At 41.6% G+C, this 17,552-nt stretch overlaps 2 protein-coding genes across 3 annotated transcripts; both read right to left on the bottom strand.

The window, feature by feature from the left end:
* Window positions 1-5,915: 5,915 nt before the first annotated feature.
* On the bottom strand, window positions 5,916-7,378 carry LOC108061755 (another transcription unit protein). The gene is made up of 3 exons (XM_017148096.3): window positions 7,218-7,378; window positions 7,110-7,152; window positions 5,916-7,052 (listed from the first exon to the last, which is right to left on the bottom strand). Exons 1-3 carry the CDS (start codon window positions 7,375-7,377, stop codon window positions 5,972-5,974), a joined length of 1,284 nt encoding a protein of 427 aa, XP_017003585.3. The 5' UTR covers window position 7,378; the 3' UTR covers window positions 5,916-5,971.
* Window positions 7,379-8,483: 1,105 nt separating this feature from the next.
* Window positions 8,484-16,510, bottom strand: htl (heartless). Of its 2 annotated transcripts, none has more exons than XM_044394207.2 (2): window positions 16,079-16,510; window positions 8,484-11,768 (listed from the first exon to the last, which is right to left on the bottom strand). In XM_044394207.2, exon 2 carries the CDS (start codon window positions 11,164-11,166, stop codon window positions 8,995-8,997), a length of 2,172 nt encoding a protein of 723 aa, XP_044250142.1. In that variant the 5' UTR covers window positions 11,167-11,768; window positions 16,079-16,510; the 3' UTR covers window positions 8,484-8,994. The 2 variants fall into 2 exon arrangements, with proteins under 2 accessions (XP_044250142.1, XP_070073402.1); XM_070217301.1 differs by lacking the exon at window positions 16,079-16,510 and adding an exon at window positions 12,323-12,643.
* Window positions 16,511-17,552: the final 1,042 nt, after the last annotated feature.

Genomic DNA, 17,552 nt, shown 5'->3' with positions numbered 1-17,552 from the left:
TTGGGGGCAGGGCAGCAGCCGATTGCCATTTCATATGGTACAGATATATATGATGTGTATGTGGTTGGTATATACCATAAAGCGTCTGGTATCCTGCACTCGGGGGCACAGAAATTAATTTAACAGCTTGACAGGATTACGCGAGAACAGGGTCAGCAAAGCAGAAAAAGCCCGCTGACAGGCAGCACGAAAACTGATTGGTCACAAGTCAAAATCGGGAGAAGGCTGATCTTATGGCCCTGGAGGCCATGGCGAATGTGGCTTGAAGTTGGAAACTGTGGCCAATTAGCGGATCATTTAACACGTGCTCCTCCAAAAACCGGGGGGACTGACCCGCCGGAGCAAAGACACAGGTGCATGCCACTCCATCTCGCTGTCTCCGGGTGTGCTAATTGAGCCGCGATCTATGACAAACATAAATGTATTCGGGGAGGTTCCGAAACGTGCACTTGCTGGAAGTTATGGAAATCGGTTGCCGAACCAGAAAATGCTCTAAAATAAATTTCTATAAACAATGGTTCTCAATTATTCTCACAAGTAATCTGGCAGACAGTAAACTCAACTGAATCTCATTCATGAATCATTTTTATAATCTAATTGATATGTTCTATCAAAATAAATACGATTATTGTTTTGCTAAAGTATACACAAATTATGGAATGGCTTTAATAGCTGCCTGTTTCCGGGAAAATTAATTACGAAATATTTATTTATTTTTGTATTTGAATTATGTATCTTTACTAAACAAACATTTCCAAAGTGAATAATTGATCTTTAATATTTGATATATTCACTACTACAATAAATAAATATAAACATAGCTAGAAAGAGGAAAAGGTACTATTTAAAATATTTTTTTCAAGATCTCTCAGATATTGACTAATATCACCGCCTTATAAAGAGCATAGCAAGTCAGAAGTCGGCTTAACGATCATTGACTAGACCATTTGCTATATAAAGTGGCATATGCAAATATGCCGACGATTAGGACTGGACTACGACTGGTTACCGGATTGGACTGACTTTTGACTACTGGCTACTGGCATCTCCGACTGCCGCCGGCCGATTAATCAATGATAAATCCGAAATAGATAAATGACCAGGCACATGGCAAATGTTGTGTGGTCCCCGGTGCAGGACTGATCACCTGCTGTTGCCTCTGTTGCCTCCAATCTGTTGGCCAAACCCATTGGGCCACTCTTTTTTCCAGCTTCTGCCTTTTGCTCCTCGGACTTCAATAGCGGGTGCAAGATAAATGCCCCACTGATGATGCTGACAGAGAGCCAGCATTCAGGCGCGGAATCCAGAATTCAGAATCCAAAGCCAGCTCCCCTTGCATCATCGTCGTCATCATCATCTGCATTGGCTCTTTATGGGCATTGTCAATGTCCCGAGACGCATTTGCATCGTACGGTTAATTGTGACCGCTATTTGTTGACCAATTGTGGGTGGCAGCCACAACGCAGAAGTACTGAACCACCACCATCGAACCACCGAATTCGGCATCTCGTGGCATTCTGCATATGCCGAAAAGAAACTGAGAACGGGTTTAGGTTTCCATTCTTGTTCTCGTCGTTCCCTAGCTGAGGGTATTTTAATTATTTTAAGCAATATGCATAGTATGCATTTCATACTCAATATTGGGTTTTTCAAAGAATTCAATGTAACAATAATCCATTGAAAGTGTTCTCGTTTTGTTTGTTCTACGCAAAAAGTATGAGTAATGATGCTATATATTTTATTAAAATATTATTGTTCAATCGGCACGTATGAAGGCAGAGCTTTTGTCTTTATCAGTTTCTTAAGTACTAAAAAATTCACATTCCATGAACTAAACTTATCGTTGTACAATTGAAATACAATAGAAAAATGCACAAAAAGTCTCAATAAAAAATGTAATTAAAATATACTAGCAAATTCCACGAAAAGTCTTAATAAAAAGAGTAATTAAAATATAATAGTAGGTACATTCCACAAAAAGTCTTAATAAAAAGTATTATTAAACTATAATGGAAAATTCCCCAAAAAAAATCTGAATCCAGTCAAATTAAAATATGAAGTATGTAAAAAGTCTTAGTAAATAAATTTATATTGCCTTCCATTGAAGACCTTAATCGTAAATTAGAAGACGACTTATTACGATAATTATTGTCCTTCGACTTTAATTTTTAGCATTATCATTTTAAATGGTGTAATATGCAGAAAGACAAGAGGGCAAGGGTATTTCTACCTTCGATCACCGGTTCTAATGCCTCCTCCTTTGGCATTTGCATGGTGCTCTCTGTGACTCTGGCACTCTGATCCAGGTTCGCACAGGTGGCACTTGGAGTGGCGACACCGGAGCACTGGAGCTCCAGCGGTAGTGGTCGTGTCCTCCTGCGAGCTTTGCCCTCGTTAGCTCAGCACGTTGCAGTTGCAGCTAGCCGGATATCTATATATAGCCAACTGGTGTGATTTTGATTCATGGCGCGATTATATGTGCGCACGCAGTTTATCTTCTTTTCTTATTTCGCTGCTGTTTTTTTTTCGTTTTGGTTTTTGTTTTTCTGTGAGCAGCAGCACAGTAGCTTGGGCCCAGCGTGAAGGCTTGAAACCCGAACACTTTCTGGAGGAGCGCCTCGACGGGTCTCCAGTTTCCCAATCCTCCGAATACCGATCCGTCCCTGTTGCTTCCTTGTGGCACTTAACATTTTATTGTTAATAAAATATATTACAAGGCGCAATACAAAAGGCCAACCGGGTTGTGTGCCAGAGCCCGGGTTGCTTTCAGGCCCAAATGCGTTAACGAAATCATCTACCACATCCTCCGGCCCCTTTGAGATCTCCTCCAGGTGGAACTAGCCCCCCAGCCCCCGCTCCAGGGAATGTCGCGTGAGTTCGTGTCGTACATTTAACGCGTGACTCCTTTTGAAAATTGTTCATAAATTTTGCGTTTAACAGTAGCAGAAAGGCAACGGCGAAAAAAAAGACCCACAAAAGTCAGTCGAATACAAGATCGTTGAAGGCTGCGGCCAAGGAATTGGGTAACTGAAATTATCGAAAATCGGAAATTCAGCTTGCAGGTTAATAGCGATGCCCTGTAAAGGAGATAACGTAGGATCTGGTAAATGAAATTAAAGATAAATTAGTAATCAGATAAGATGATATTTTTCTAAAAATATTCTTGGAATATTTTTAGAAAAATGGAATTTTCGTAATAATTTTTTGATTCTGGTAAAATACATTTTTTAGTGGAAATAAAAAAACATTAAATAATTATGACATTTTCATAATTTTTAAGCTTTAAGTGCACTCCGAATGCGGCGAAGGGCATTACCATTTCGCTACGGACTGTTTGCCTCATAATTTCAGTGCAACTCAACGAAAATGATTTCACAAATCCGACAGATGCAGCGACCACAGACCATGGCGACAAATAAAATAAGGGAGAGAGCTGAGAAAATGAATTACCTGCTGAATCTGAACTCATCGTTTTGCTGCCTTTCGCTCATTATAATGCAAATGCAATATATAGACTCATAAATTTATGCGACCATTCGAGTATTTCTAATTAATAACACACAAAATGTAATCAGCAATGTTAATTAGGCACATCCGCTGCTCGGATCGGTTCATTCAGCGTTGTCACCTCCACTCCACGTTCGTTTTCATTCATAAAAATCCGACAGAGGCTCTGTCACAGTTTTCGATTCGGTTTCGACTGCTGCCCACATGGCAAAATGCTGGCTGGATTTGCATAGTTCGTAAGCCAAGTCAAGTGATCATGGCTGCTGTAGTAAAAAGGCACAAAATCGTTAAAGATTTCGGTGTGTGCTTGTTTTCGATCATTCAAAGTTTTGTAGCCCGAGAATTGTGGAACCGGTTTGCCAGTTATGAAACTGTTTCAGCTTTATCGTTTGTGTTTGAGTATTTTTTTAGTGAGTTTCGGTGGAGTTTTATGAATGAAAAAGCGTAAAATTTGCATTTGAAACACGTGAAGTACCACTCGAGATTACTCATACGCCCCAGTAAACCTAGGAGAAGAAATAGCGATTCAGTTCCTAGGGAAAAAGCTGATTCCTCTGTGAATCAACCTCTTACTGACAGGTGCGCCGAACTGATTCATCTTCTCGCTTATTCAAATATACAAATTGAATTATTATTAATTTATTATTTCCGGTGCTGCTCAGACTAAAACGCTGCTCAAAGCTTAGAGCAATAAATAAAGTATCTATAGAAATTCCAACACTTCTAATGCTTTAAGCACTTGTTTGTTTGTTCCATTCCGCTGAATTATCCCCACAAAAGGCTTCAATTATGTCGGTGGCGAAATGAAACCTCAACTCGCCTGATCACCCTGATCTGCCTTCGGTCCGCCTTTCCAAACAAAAAGCCCCAAGACGAGGTCAAACTCAAGCTGTGCAATCGACCAACTGACTGACTGACTGACGGCCACGATCTGGACGATCGACGTTAGACAGGCAATTTGTAGACTTTTAAAATAGTTTCAAATGGAGCCCAGCCAGTCGGCCAGCAGGCACTCCACCAGACAACCTGTGCGCTGTCCGATCGCCAAAAGCGATTGACCACAGCAAACACAACAATGAGGAGTTGGGATCCGGCAGGTTGAACTTATCCATACCCTTTTAGCCAGGATGCTGTCCTCTGGGATATATTTTTAACAAAATAAATAGAAATAATATTATTATTAATATTATATCATTTGTTTTCACTTAAAGTTCAGTAAGTAAAAAAATCCTAAAATATGTATTTCAGTTGTAAGGTCGTGTATTAAGCAGACAATTTTTCATAGCTTATTAGGCAGTAGGTATAGAAAATATAAACAAAATTAATAATATTGTACCCTGATCCCATATCCTGAATACCCTATCAAAAGGGTATAAAAAGCGCATGCAAATTAATAGCCAACTTTGGCCAAAAATTAATTGATCACTCGAGACAGGCAACATTGCAGAGATTGCAGACCAGACTTATAGACTTACAGACTTATGGACCCGACGATCGATCGATCGATGGCCGGCTGATCGCCACGAATTATGTTGGTGCTAGTGGGTAAGTGCCCGCATATTCGGGCTGATCACAGACTTCCTGAGGTAGCCGGCTCGATTAAGTTGGTGAAATGTTTTTTCATGGCTCCATGAACAAATTTCAATTAACATATTCACGCAATAATTGCAGGGGTCTCCGCGGCCCACGTCGCTTGTGGTCAGGGAGGAAAACACAGGCAGCCCACGCTCCAATCCCCACTAGACACGTGTCAAACTTCCGATCATTAGGAGGAGACAGCCGCTCATCGCACCACGCCCACTCGCACCGCTGGAGGGGCCCTAATTAATAAACAGACAAAACAATTTTAAGGCCCCTCTAAAGCACAAAAAAAACATCATTCGAATTGATAAATTATCGAAAATGCAGTTTAGCGTGTGCCTTAGACAAAAAGATATTGAGATTAATCATTGGACCAGGCCGCTCGTCATCATCCGATCAGATGCGTTGGCGATCCTCTGCGGGTAATACCGCCTAATTAATGATGGCCACGCATGGAAAGCGATGAAAATGTCGTCGTATAATCCAGTAGGTCACTGGAAAATACGAAATAATAAAAACAAGAGATCAGGCCCATGATGGAATAGAAGATGGAAAATATTTGACAATTTGATACGGTAGAGTTACCATCGAGAATTTATTAGGTGTCAGAATAATGAGAAAGAAAAGAAAACAAGCCTTTAGAAGTTTCCATTGCAAACAGCTAAGAAATTCTGTAAATGCATATGTAAAAAAATATATTAAACACTCATTTTGTCTTATCAAATTAAATTAGTATACAAATTACCAACTGTGATTATTAAAACATTTAAGAAATAATAACTAAATTATTTAAATTTGATTTTGAAATTTAATTTTTAATGGCAATGGACTGTTATGTTATGTTTATTGTCATTTCGATTACAACGGATATTTCTTTTAAATATTAAAATTCATCTGAGCTTGAATATACTACAGGCTTGGTCTTGCGTTTTGCTCCTCCGATCAGGAGACCCTCGTTGGAATTTGATTGGGGAACTTTCTTGGGCTTCAAAGTGCTGCTCGAGGGTCTATCGTCCTCATCAAACTCATCTACACTGGCATAATTTTCCTGCTCGTACAATGTATTAGAATTTACAGAGCTTACGGATTGGGTGTAGTTCCCATCCTCCCAATCGTTGGGGGTGCTACAGTGAGGCGTGGGCAGAACAGACGGCTTTCGCCGATTCAACTGAGGGTAGCGGCGCTTGTCACGCTCCTCACGCTCCTCACGTCGCAGTTGGGCCATTTCCTCCTTGACGCGACGCTCACGATCCTGCACAGGATCAGCCCCCATGTCCGTTAGCACCTTCACGCCTCCCGTTTTCGGTTTATTCACTGCGCGATTACGCAATCCCTGGACATGACTCTGTCCGAAGACTGAGTCCAGCTTGGGACGCAGGGTCAGTTTGTCTTTTATGAGCCCCTGGGGCTGGTAATAGCTACCGTGGCGGACATACAAGTGACTCTGGTCGTTGGTCACCGGATGGTGCACTATGTCAAAGGCCTCGCCGCCCACATGGAAGGTTTCGCTGCCATCGGACCAGCGAACAATCCTCGCATTCGACTCCATTTCATTATTCGGGCCCATTCGCCATCTCACTGTTGTCTTCAAGCGATTAATGAAGTCGTCGCGTGCCTGTTCGTCCTTCAAATCCTCTCGAGTCATGGCATTCTTGAAGTTTTGAGGATCATAAGCCTTGGATTCCACTTTTATGAAATGGGGCATTTTCAGGATCAGCGGTTGCTCATCGAGAAGGTCACTGTCGGCTGGCAGGGTTGCCTTGAACTCCACCGTCAACTTGTCCGCTAACATTTTGGGGAGCTCTTCATCAATGGGGTGGACTGGAGAATCCTGGGGAGCTTCTTCGTCATATACTGGAGATCCATCGGAGCTGGCATCATCAGTCGGCGAAGCTTCTGGAAGCTGGCGACTGTTTAGACTGCCTGCTTCGCCGGCGCTTGAGGACGAGTCCCTTCTTTCATGTCTAAAAAAACCACATGAGTATTCTAAATTCACCGTATTCTATTTTACCACAACCCACCGATTATAAAAGCCAGCATTATTTCCGTCACTTTTCTCGCCGGCTGATACGTAAAACAAGTTTTAAATAAAATTGCTTTTTTGGAGAATATTATTTCAATATACAAACCTTGGAGCTCACGATATTTAGGATGTTGTCCCATAGTAAAGATTTTTTTGCTTTGGTTGGAAGATAAGTTTAAGTCTCGGCGACCGTCCTGTAATGACCAGAAAAAGGGGAAAGAAAGTTTTCTTTGACACGAATTGGACAGTAATTTCTGCACTGTCATCTGGCAGCAAAGTCCTATCGATTAATAGGCAGAGTAGGAAGTTGTCACCTAAACTTCCAATAATCAGTGTTGTTTAAAACTTATGTTAAAATGTTCAATACTAATACCTAAAGTAATATTGCAAGTCATTTTATCTGTCCACTAAAAAAAGTTTAAACAGGGAATTCCCAAGAATATAAGATAAATTGTAAAAAAAAAAAAAATCCAAAGCCATAATTTATTTTTTATTATTTTTTTTATTATAAATAGAAATAAGACTTTTGGGAAAGACTTGTCCTGATAGTTTTAAAACTGCTGATAAAGAATAAATAGGGTCGGAAACTAGGTTTATCAATGCCCAACAACTGGTTAAACGATGATTAAATACGCCAGCCAATATCAATTTAGACTTCTGTTGGCTTCCACACCCACATTAAGTCATGGCAATTACCGTTGATCTCTGGCTTAGACCGGCTCATAATCAAGACACAAGTTTTAATTTAAATTCGCCCCAATGCCCATATATCTCGCGAGTATCACACACAATGTTGCAAGATCGCTGGGACCACGACGGCACACAGATCTAAGTCGGCCAACTTTTGGCCCCTGGCAGAGAGACAGACTCTGCTCATTGCGAATACCCCTTGGACACCTCGCACCCCCGGTAGACTCCGAAAAATCGGACACTCCACAAATCTCCCGCAATTACAATACTTTATAAACTTATTTTTCTTCTCCCATTGCGGGTCTTGTATTATCGTCTAATTGCATCGCCGACGCTCTTGGCATTTAGCGCGTCAACAAACGAGCCGCCAACGCCGCGGCGACCCCAACCCCAAAGATCCCCACCCCCGGCCCCCTTTTAATCCTCTCACACCTCGCCAGCGGTTCGAATCTGAAAAACAAAAAAGAAATACCTATATTTAAGAGGAAAAAAAACAACAGAGTGGACCGCAGGCCGTTCCATTCATCATTTTTCGTTTAGTGACGCGCGTGCCTCGTGCGCCTCAAATCGAGTGTTATTTTTTTCACAGATTTTCAAATTGAGACGTCATGATCTCTCGTCGTCGTCGGTTTTCTTCGGTTATGGCTATGCTTATGGTCATGTTTATGATTATATTTTCGACTTTGTTCGTGTACAACATTTATTGTTTCATAAGGCACTGCAGGCATGCAACTAACTCTAGGATAGAACATTGTTGTTGCTTACGGGCTACGAGTATAATTTAGCGAGTATAAAACTGCGAATACTACAAAGATCAGTACAATCAGAAATACAACAGAAATACAACCGAATCTTAAACGTAGCTTAAAAATTATCGTTCTAAATTCTAAGATATTGTAATATTTAAAATAAAATCTTAAGTAGGGATAAATTCGAGCTGCTGCTAGTTTTTGGTGTTACGCCTTTGGTGCAATTTAGGTAAAATGTTCAAAAGATATACAGACTTAGGTGATAGCTATATACATATAAATTCGAGTGTAGATAGTTTTTTTCGTTTCGAAGGGGGTTACCCTTGCTCGGTAACCTTAGATCTTTCAAAGATTTTCTAGGATTCAGCTTACATGATTAATTAGACATTTGAACCCTACTTGAATAGTTCCTAGTTGACAATGGATTCCTTTTCCTCGATTCGCTTAGTAATTACACCACTTTTGCAGGTTGTCCGTCTCCTCCTCCTCCTCGTCGCTTGTCGAGGGCGGCGTATCCAGATTGGCGATATCCACGTCCAGATAATCCTCCTTCGCCTGCAGCAGCTTGTCCATATACTCCACGATTTCCGTGAAAGGCGGCCGATCGTCGGCATTGAAGTGCCAGCATTGTCGCATGAGTATGTAGATGTTCATGGAGCACTTTGCCGGCTTCTCCATCCGCTGGCCGGACATCAGATAGGCGTAGAGCTCCTCGGCGGACATGATAGTTGGATATGGCTGTTGTCCATAAGTCATGATCTCCCACAGCAATATGCCATAAGACCAGACATCGCTCTTCGAATCGTAGAATTTCTCCTGCAGCGATTCCGGTGCCATCCACTTGATCGGCAGCCTGCCATTCGTGTTCTTCCTGTAGTATTCGGTGCTCTGAATATCCCTGGCCAAACCGAAGTCAGCTATCTTCAGCACATAATCATCGCTGACGAGCACATTCCGGGCAGCCAAATCCCGGTGGATGCATCGCCGCGAGGCCAGATAGTCCATGCCCCTGGCGATTTGGTGGGCAAACTTGATCAGATCCTTTTCGGTGATCACATGGGCCGGCGGCGATGGCGGCGGCTGTGAACTGTCCCTATCCTGATCCCGGCCAAAGGGTCGATTCTTGAAGAGAAAGTCCTTCAGATTGCCGTGCGGTGCAAACTCGACGATCACATAGAGTGGTCCACTTTGGCTGCAGCAGCCCAACAGATTGATGATATTGATGTGCCGCCCGATGATCTTCATCACCTCCATTTCGCGCACCAAGCTGGAGATGTCGTCGTCCGTGTGGCCCTCCTTCACCATTTTCACGGCCACAATGGCATTGTTCACCTCCGCCATGACAACTCGACCGAAGGCACCTTCGCCCAAAGTGGCGCCCAACACGAGCTGACTCCTGGGCAGCTCCCAATTGGAGTCCAGCGGGAACTCGTACTCATTGAAGGGAGCCGGTTCGGAGCCATTCTGGAAAACGGTGGTGCGCTGCTTCTTGATCTTCACCACCGGCACTAGTAAGGTGTCCATGGAACCGCTGGAATCTCCGCCGCCCTCGGGATGAACCAAGATCACCTTCTTGGTCCACTGGTGGACGGTCTCGATGCGCTGCTTCAGCACCTTTTCATGCTTCATCTTGCGAATGGCGTAGAAGACAAAGAAGGTGGTCATGATGGTGATGAGAATGAAGCCACCCAGGACGAAGATGTACATGAAGCTGTTCGAATTGAGAGTGGCTGTGGCCAGCACACCGTGATCCACTTCTGACCGACTTCGCACCACTCGCAGATAGGCGGTGCTATTCGATTGGCCCAGACTGTTGCTCTCGACGCAGGTGTACCAGCCCTCGTCCTCCATCGTCACGTTCACAAAGTCCAGCCGATCCAGATCCTCGGCTACGATCGATCGGTTGCTCGAACAGTTGTACATCCCCTTGCAGGGCACAAAGATCCAGGCTTTCTTACTGGTCAAATCCGATAGATATTTGCAGTCCATGCCCCCGCTCTCGCTTATTTCGAGTGTGAGATTCGCGGGTCCGGTCATCAGGATGGGTTTATGATTAACTCGATCGCTAACGATCAGCTGCGAAATGTAGCGAATGCAACCGAGGGAGTTGCACACCTTGCAGGTGTAGTTTCCCCCATCACCGGGCACCAGATCCTCCATGGTCAGGGTCCAGCGATTCCGCTTGATGGTTCCATAGCCGCGGGTGAAGGGTTCGGCGGTGCCGTTGCGATACCACGTGATATTGGGCTCCGGATTGCCTAGGGCATGGCAATTGAAGGTGAGCAGCGAGCCAGAGGGTCGCAAGTGCAGCTTACTCATCTTCTTGGTGTTCCGCCAATAGGGCATCGAGGTGACACTTTCCGGCAGAGCCACCTTGACGTCATCATCATCCGCACCGCCATCGTCCACTAGCTCGGTCGTTTGATTTACATTATTGGGATTACTGGGAATTGGAAGACTTCTGTTTTGCCTGCCTGCCAGCAGAATTTCCTGACTGTTGGCCATTTGGCGACGTCCTTCCACTTGCAATGCCATTAAAATCAGAAGGAAGAACAGCGATCCGCTTCTCATTGTGATCGTTGAGCGACTGGCTCGTAAACTCCAGCCAGCAGCCATTTTTAGGATATTTATTTTTGTAACTCTTGCCGAGGAGAGGAAAAAAGGGCAGACAGCAGACAGCACCCTCAAAAGTGCAACAGCAACTGCAACTGCAACTCCCTTGTCGGAGTTTGTCGCATGTGCTGCTGGGTTTTTTATTCACCGGAAATCCACTTTAGAGTACTCCGCTCTATATGCACTGCTCTCTCTCCCTTTTTTCGCTTGCGCCGGAAGAAGATCGGTGATCTTCTAGTTTCTAATTTATAATGCGAGCAACAACAGTTGCCTCTTCAGTGCAACATGTGTGCCTTTGAAGTGATCCTCCACTCCGCTTACGATTGCAATCGGATGCCGATGATGATGATGCCGATGATCCTCTTGATGATCACCTATCTCTTGTTGGTGTAACGGAAATACTTTCCCCCAAAAACAATGCCTCCCGGCGAAAGAGCGGTCTTGTGTGCGATATACTCAGTGAGTTGATGGATTTATGGCAGCCATCTTGTCACCAAAAGAGCTCCACTCGTGGGCGTGGATGATCGCAGGTTCCATAGATCATTCGGCAGCTTGGCTGGGGGAGTGCCGGATTCCCTGGATCGTGTTTGATGTGACTGCAACACCTGGAAGAATGCATACGATTAGATTTATGATCACATCCGTTGAGTATATTATTCTGGCTACACAAAATCATTTCGAAAAACACAACAGTGCAAAAATAAATGGGGAATAGGAAGTGTATATCGGATGTATATTATCCGCTTAGGTTCTTTGACTCAATGTTTTGTTTATAGGCCACATTTTGAGTATTTACAATTCAGACATTTTGCAGAGATGAGATTCTTTTTGGTCTTGACTCGATTAAAGGCCATTTCCATTTGGCGAGCTTAATTAAAATGTCGCGCACATTTCCGGTAACTTGTTCAACATTTCTCGTATACCCGGTCTCTGATTTTTTTTTTTGTCCAGCGCGTGCCATAAATTAAAAACGCACTAAAGGAATGAGTTCTGAGAATCTGCGGCAAATAGAACAAGAAATACTGAGGTTTTTCATCTTTAACGCGTTGCATGTTTTATCGATTTTGAAAATAGCTTTATAGCCGAGGGGCACATAAAGATTTTTCGGCTGCCACTCTTTTAATATCGCCATAAAATGACGACCTGTCCCGGCGTTTACCTTTTTGGCGAGCGAGAAAACTCTTTTCAACTTGTTGTCAGTTTACTTTACGATCGCTTGGGTTCTATATATATTTGTTATGCGCCCTCAAATGTAGTTCTGTTTAAAGTTCCATTCTATTTTTTGCACAACTCTTCGTTTCTCTAGAGGGGTTGAGAAAATGCCCTCCGACTTTTAGCGACTTGTGAATTTTCACGGAGCTGAGCGAAAACTGTTCCAAATGGGTCTGAGTAGTCCGATGTACTGAATATGCCCAATGCCAATTCCAATTCCCAGTGATCGCGTCTGTCTCTCTCTTATTTCACCGACCCTCTCTCTTTCTCTCTACGGATCGCCCTTCTCTCTCTTGCACTATCTCATCTCTCCCACATAAATGTCCTACTCAATGCGCCGGCGTCGGGGAAGAACGACTCAATTTAGTGGGCCCTCGAGTCGCTTCCACTTTTGCCGTTATATTTCCAATGCCTAATACCATGTAGATGTAGCGTAGAAGGGTATGTACAATTTGTGGTTAAAATAGGGGACCTATGCTTTTCCCTCGCTTGGGAAATATATTTTATTGCCTGCTTTTTTAAGTAATTTGTTTAAAAAATTTGGTAAAACAAATCAAGTTAAATTCAGATATTATAATGTCCTTTTTATTTTACTACCTTTACTTTAACTAACTTTGTTTGATTGTTAAAAATTATTTTTTTTACAATATTTTTACAACAAATACCTATTTTATATTATTTATTAGGTAAAAATTAAAATAATCTAAATTTACTTTGTGCCTACTTTATTAAGTAATTTGTTTAAAAAATGTGGTAGAACAAATCTAGTTAAATTCAGATATTATAATGTCCTTTTTATTTTACTCCCTTTACTTTAACTAACTTTGTTTGATTGTTAAAAAATATTATTTTTACAATATTTTAACAACAAATACCTATTTTGTATTATTTATTAGGCAAAAATTAAAATAATCAAAATGTTATTTAAATGAATTCAATATATTCAAATGACAGGTATGGCTGAGTCGAAAAACTCAAAAAGTCTCGTTTCCATTCTTATTGAGGTTCTGTTTTGTTGGTCGTTGCCTTTAGAGTCCCGCATCTTTTCGCTTTCAACGGCTGCCTTAATTTTTCACATATGCCCGCCCCGTCTCCCTCTGTATCTCTGTTTCCCTCCTCTTCCACGAGCATTTCTCTCATCTTTAATTAAAACAGACACAGTTTCTCTCGCTGTTTTGGTGATCTTTCCAGTCACATTCAGCCCACATCTGGCGAACAAAAAAATTAAAGAAATTAAAAGCAACAAAAATAACGCCCAGAGAGACTTCTGTGTTGTGTTGTCCCTGTTTTCCCGCCCCCGGGCCACGCCTACAGTCCGAGTCGGCGGAGACAAGGGCAAATATTGTTTCGGTTTGCATTTGGTGCTCTATTGTTGACTGCAACATGTGGGCACATCATTAGCCTCAAGCGTATATGTATTATACATCTACCTAAGATCGTGCCACATGTGTTGCACAGACATTGTCGCCGGTTCTCGAGGGGAAGTCGAAACCGACGACGGGATGATGGAGTTATCCAAAATTTTTACTTCCAGGAAGGCACCCGCCAAATCGGAAACTGCCAAAAAAAGAAAAAAATCAGAATAGATTTTCCCATCCCCCTCCGGCGAATTAACCTTCACCTCCATCGAAAACAACCGCACATTTTAGTATATTTCCTGTGCAGGTCCGAAATTGCCGAAAATAAACAAACAGGGTGCGGAAAGTATTTGCAAAGTATACAAACAACATACATCTCCTGCCGAATTGAACCGGCGGTCACTTGGGATCCATTTCAATCGCACGGGTTCACCCCAAGTGACGCACTTGGAAGCCCCGCCACCTCCCAGTTTACTCGATACCAAGTGGAGACCGGCACGAGTCTGTAATTTCGCACGGTTCGTTGGCAGGTTCCAGCCACCCAATCTATCCATCCATCCACCATATGCCACTCAGTACGTGACAGCGAGAAGGTTGGATCCGATGGGGGAAACGAAAAGATGCAGATGGAGCAAAAGGTCGAGTGTGGAAAGCCGACTTTATCAAAAAGGCAAACCTCGATACTAAACCAATATTCGAAAAATATATATTTGTAAAAAAATTGTATGGAAACACGACCAAGAAAGGGAAGTATTCTACTTTAAATCTGCTCCGATCACCTTATCATTTTAATAGAAACTTTAAATTGTTAATGTATTGTACTTCACCTTTTAAAACTTTAATCATATTTAAGGATTTGTAAGAAATATATATTTTGGATAAGAGCTGCACTTCAATAAAAACTCCAGCGTTATAAATTTCTATATTTATTTAATAATATTCTATAGGAAAATATTGATTCTATTATATTCTTTAGTTTTTTCTTTTAAATATGTACAAAATTAAGTTGAGATTAAGTAATTGTAAAACTCTTAAAGATTGTAAAGAAAACGGTGAATATTTTCCATAAGTGTTTACTCTTAAGAATTGTTTATAAATGGCTGTGTAATTAATAACAATAGTCATAACTCTAAAGTAATTTAAAACAATATTTGGAATGTATTAAGAGCGAAACCATTCATTCAGAAAAATAGGACTTAAAAATCTAGTAAACAAAAATTTTAAGATCCATTCCAAGCGGAAATAATAAAAATGAGCCAAAATTAATGGTAAACATAAATGTTAAATTGCAAACTTATGGAAATAGCGAAAAATATTTTAAAGCACAAGAATGCAAAAATGTGTTAATCACATCTTGTTTAAATATACCCATAATATAAACAATAAATTAATGTTTGCGGTAATTCTTCACTTCCCATCACTGGGGATCAAAAAATTATTCCAATGCTGTTGGGTGTTTCCACCTGGAGCGGAAGGAATGGGAGGAATCGGCCACACAATTAGCTAAACAAACCTAACCTTAATTATCATTCATAAATAAGATTGCCGACCGGAGAGAAGAAAAGTAACGAACGACGATCGTCAGGGAGAAAATTGAGGGATTGCCAAAGGCAACAGAACGAAACGGCTTCTGTGAGACAGTGAGAAGATGGCATCGTAAAGCTTCCCGACCGACAAAACAGATACCCGATAAATATATACAAATAGCTATAGCTATATACACACAGATATAGAGCAAGTCGGACAAAGAGCAGACAAGTTGAAATGTTTGTTTACGCGACTAGAAAATATTGCATGTTCCCCAGAGAATCTAGAATCTAGATGCTGTTGGTTAATAAACAAAATCCCATTTCACAAGTCCAGCTGAGAAGCAGAAGACCAAATTATGAATTTGAAATATTTTCTCAGCTCTGCCGCATCGGTTGGGTTGTAAAAGCAAATAAATAAATATAAATTAGAATGGGAACCCTGTGGAAAGTGCTTTCAATTTGAGCATGAACCATAACAGAGGCGGGCGAAATAAAAAACATATTCTATGGGGCTTTCAAATCCAGAACTGGCCATATTCAGTACGTTATACGTTATGGGGTAGCCAGAGAACAGATAATTGAACGATTGACTACACACACAGCGAGATAAACGACACAAATTGCTTTGGTTCAGCAACATGGAACCACAGCACATTTTACACTTTTTGGCCTTTGGGTGAAAAGTCAAATTGCTGTGCTCGGTCAATCAAAAAGTAGACCAAACAAATAATTTGCGCAATTACGCAAAAAGCAAAATAAACCAAAGCGTTGCCTATGTCTATAGTAACGAAAGCATATATATTTTTAAAGACTTACCTCACAATGTGCGTTGCTCCAAAACAAAAAGCTTCTTGCCAAATAGCCAAATATCCAATGTGTCTCTGCGTTGGAATTTCTCTCGCCTTTGGTTTAGTTGTAAATGTTTCACCAAAAACACAATTGAGAAAGTTCACAGAATTCGAGAATGTTTCCACTTAAAATTCTTGAAATGTTTTAGTACGTATTTATATGGCACTTAGGCACTAAAACAGAAGGAGAAACTGCTGCACACTTGGCTCTGTCTCACTCTTTGCTTCGTTCCAAATGTGTTTTCACAGTACACGTATACCACACTGTTTTTCTAATAATTATTAAGCATAATTATTTAGCGATATTGACCGATCGATCGATCGCTGTGGATTTTCCTCCGATTTTCTAACTGTAACGGCACACAGTCCGATCGCAACTGAAGAGCCAAACACCGAGCGGAACCGAGGCAGCTCTGCGAAATAAATCTCTTCAATTAAATGAGGGAACAAATGAAACGAATTCATATTCCCCCATCACAACATGCTGGAGAACACATCTCTGCAATGTATTTTCGCGGCAGCCGCATAAACAAATACAGAAAACACACAAAATTGAACGGAACGCCAGCCACACATTGTATAATCCCAGCAGAAAGAGAGGAAGGGTCGAAGAACGGGGGATATGTGCATGGCTATATGGCATGGTACATGGTATAGGGGCTAGGGGATACCATACCGCACATGTGTGTATCTGAGTGGCGGCCTTCCCTTGGAAAGTGAAATGTAATTGAGTGCGCAGACCGCGCTCGTTCTAAATTCGTTCAATTGAGTCGAAAGAAATATCTCAACAATGGTCGGACCAACACAAAATGTTGCATAATTTCGAGCGCACTGAAAAAACTCATGAATATCATTATGAGGGTATTAAACACTTGGGAATTTATCCTAAAGATCCCTAATAGCATCTTTAAAATAATAATAAAATACTAGCTAAATTATTATTTTTTTAAATATATCTTTCAAATATTCACTTTCTGATAATGATAAGTAATCAAACGCTAACAAATAGTTATCAATTTAAAGAAATTTCTAAGATACCTTGGGCATTTCTTCACGCTTCTATAGAGGTGAAAAATCCGGAATGGGATTCATTAGCCGGGACAATACGACGCTAAGTAAGTTAGCAGTTATTAATTATGGGCTACTTAAGGCCAGTTGCCAAATGGCCAGGGGCTGCAGCACAACCAGTAGCCAACCGAATATGAAGAAGAAAGCCTCTCTAATGAATGACACTCGAGTTGAAAAAAGCCATCAAAGCACACACGCTGTGAGCCAAAGACAATGGGGCATCGTTTAGCGTTTGTCTCCATGGAGACTCCAAAAAAGGGTTAACCAAACAATGGACTGCGACTTACTAGGGGATTTGGCCGAAAATCGAAAACAATTAACGATTATTGACCATCAATTGTGGCCGAGGGTCCCGCTCTGTGCCAAATGGCGTT

The sequence above is a fragment of the Drosophila takahashii genome, chromosome 3R (genome assembly GCF_030179915.1).
Source record: "Drosophila takahashii strain IR98-3 E-12201 chromosome 3R, DtakHiC1v2, whole genome shotgun sequence".
In the NCBI taxonomy this organism is placed as follows: domain Eukaryota; kingdom Metazoa; phylum Arthropoda; class Insecta; order Diptera; family Drosophilidae; genus Drosophila; species Drosophila takahashii.
This window is presented reverse-complemented; position numbering and strand designations above follow the sequence as displayed.

What these genes read in the sequence shown, in the direction of transcription:
- LOC108061755 (XM_017148096.3), bottom strand. Translation starts at nt 7,377, where the DNA reads ATGACAGTGCAGAAATTACTGTCCAATTCGTGTCAAAGAAAACTTTCT. An exon ending in TAAATATCGTGAGCTCCAAG is followed by an intron (nt 7,153 to 7,217) that starts GTTTGTATATTG and finishes TTTACGTATCAG; the next exon opens with CCGGCGAGAAAAGTGACGGA. An exon ending in AATGCTGGCTTTTATAATCG is followed by an intron (nt 7,053 to 7,109) that starts GTGGGTTGTGGT and finishes TGGTTTTTTTAG; the next exon opens with ACATGAAAGAAGGGACTCGT.
- htl (XM_044394207.2), bottom strand. Translation starts at nt 11,166, where the DNA reads ATGGCTGCTGGCTGGAGTTTACGAGCCAGTCGCTCAACGATCACAATG.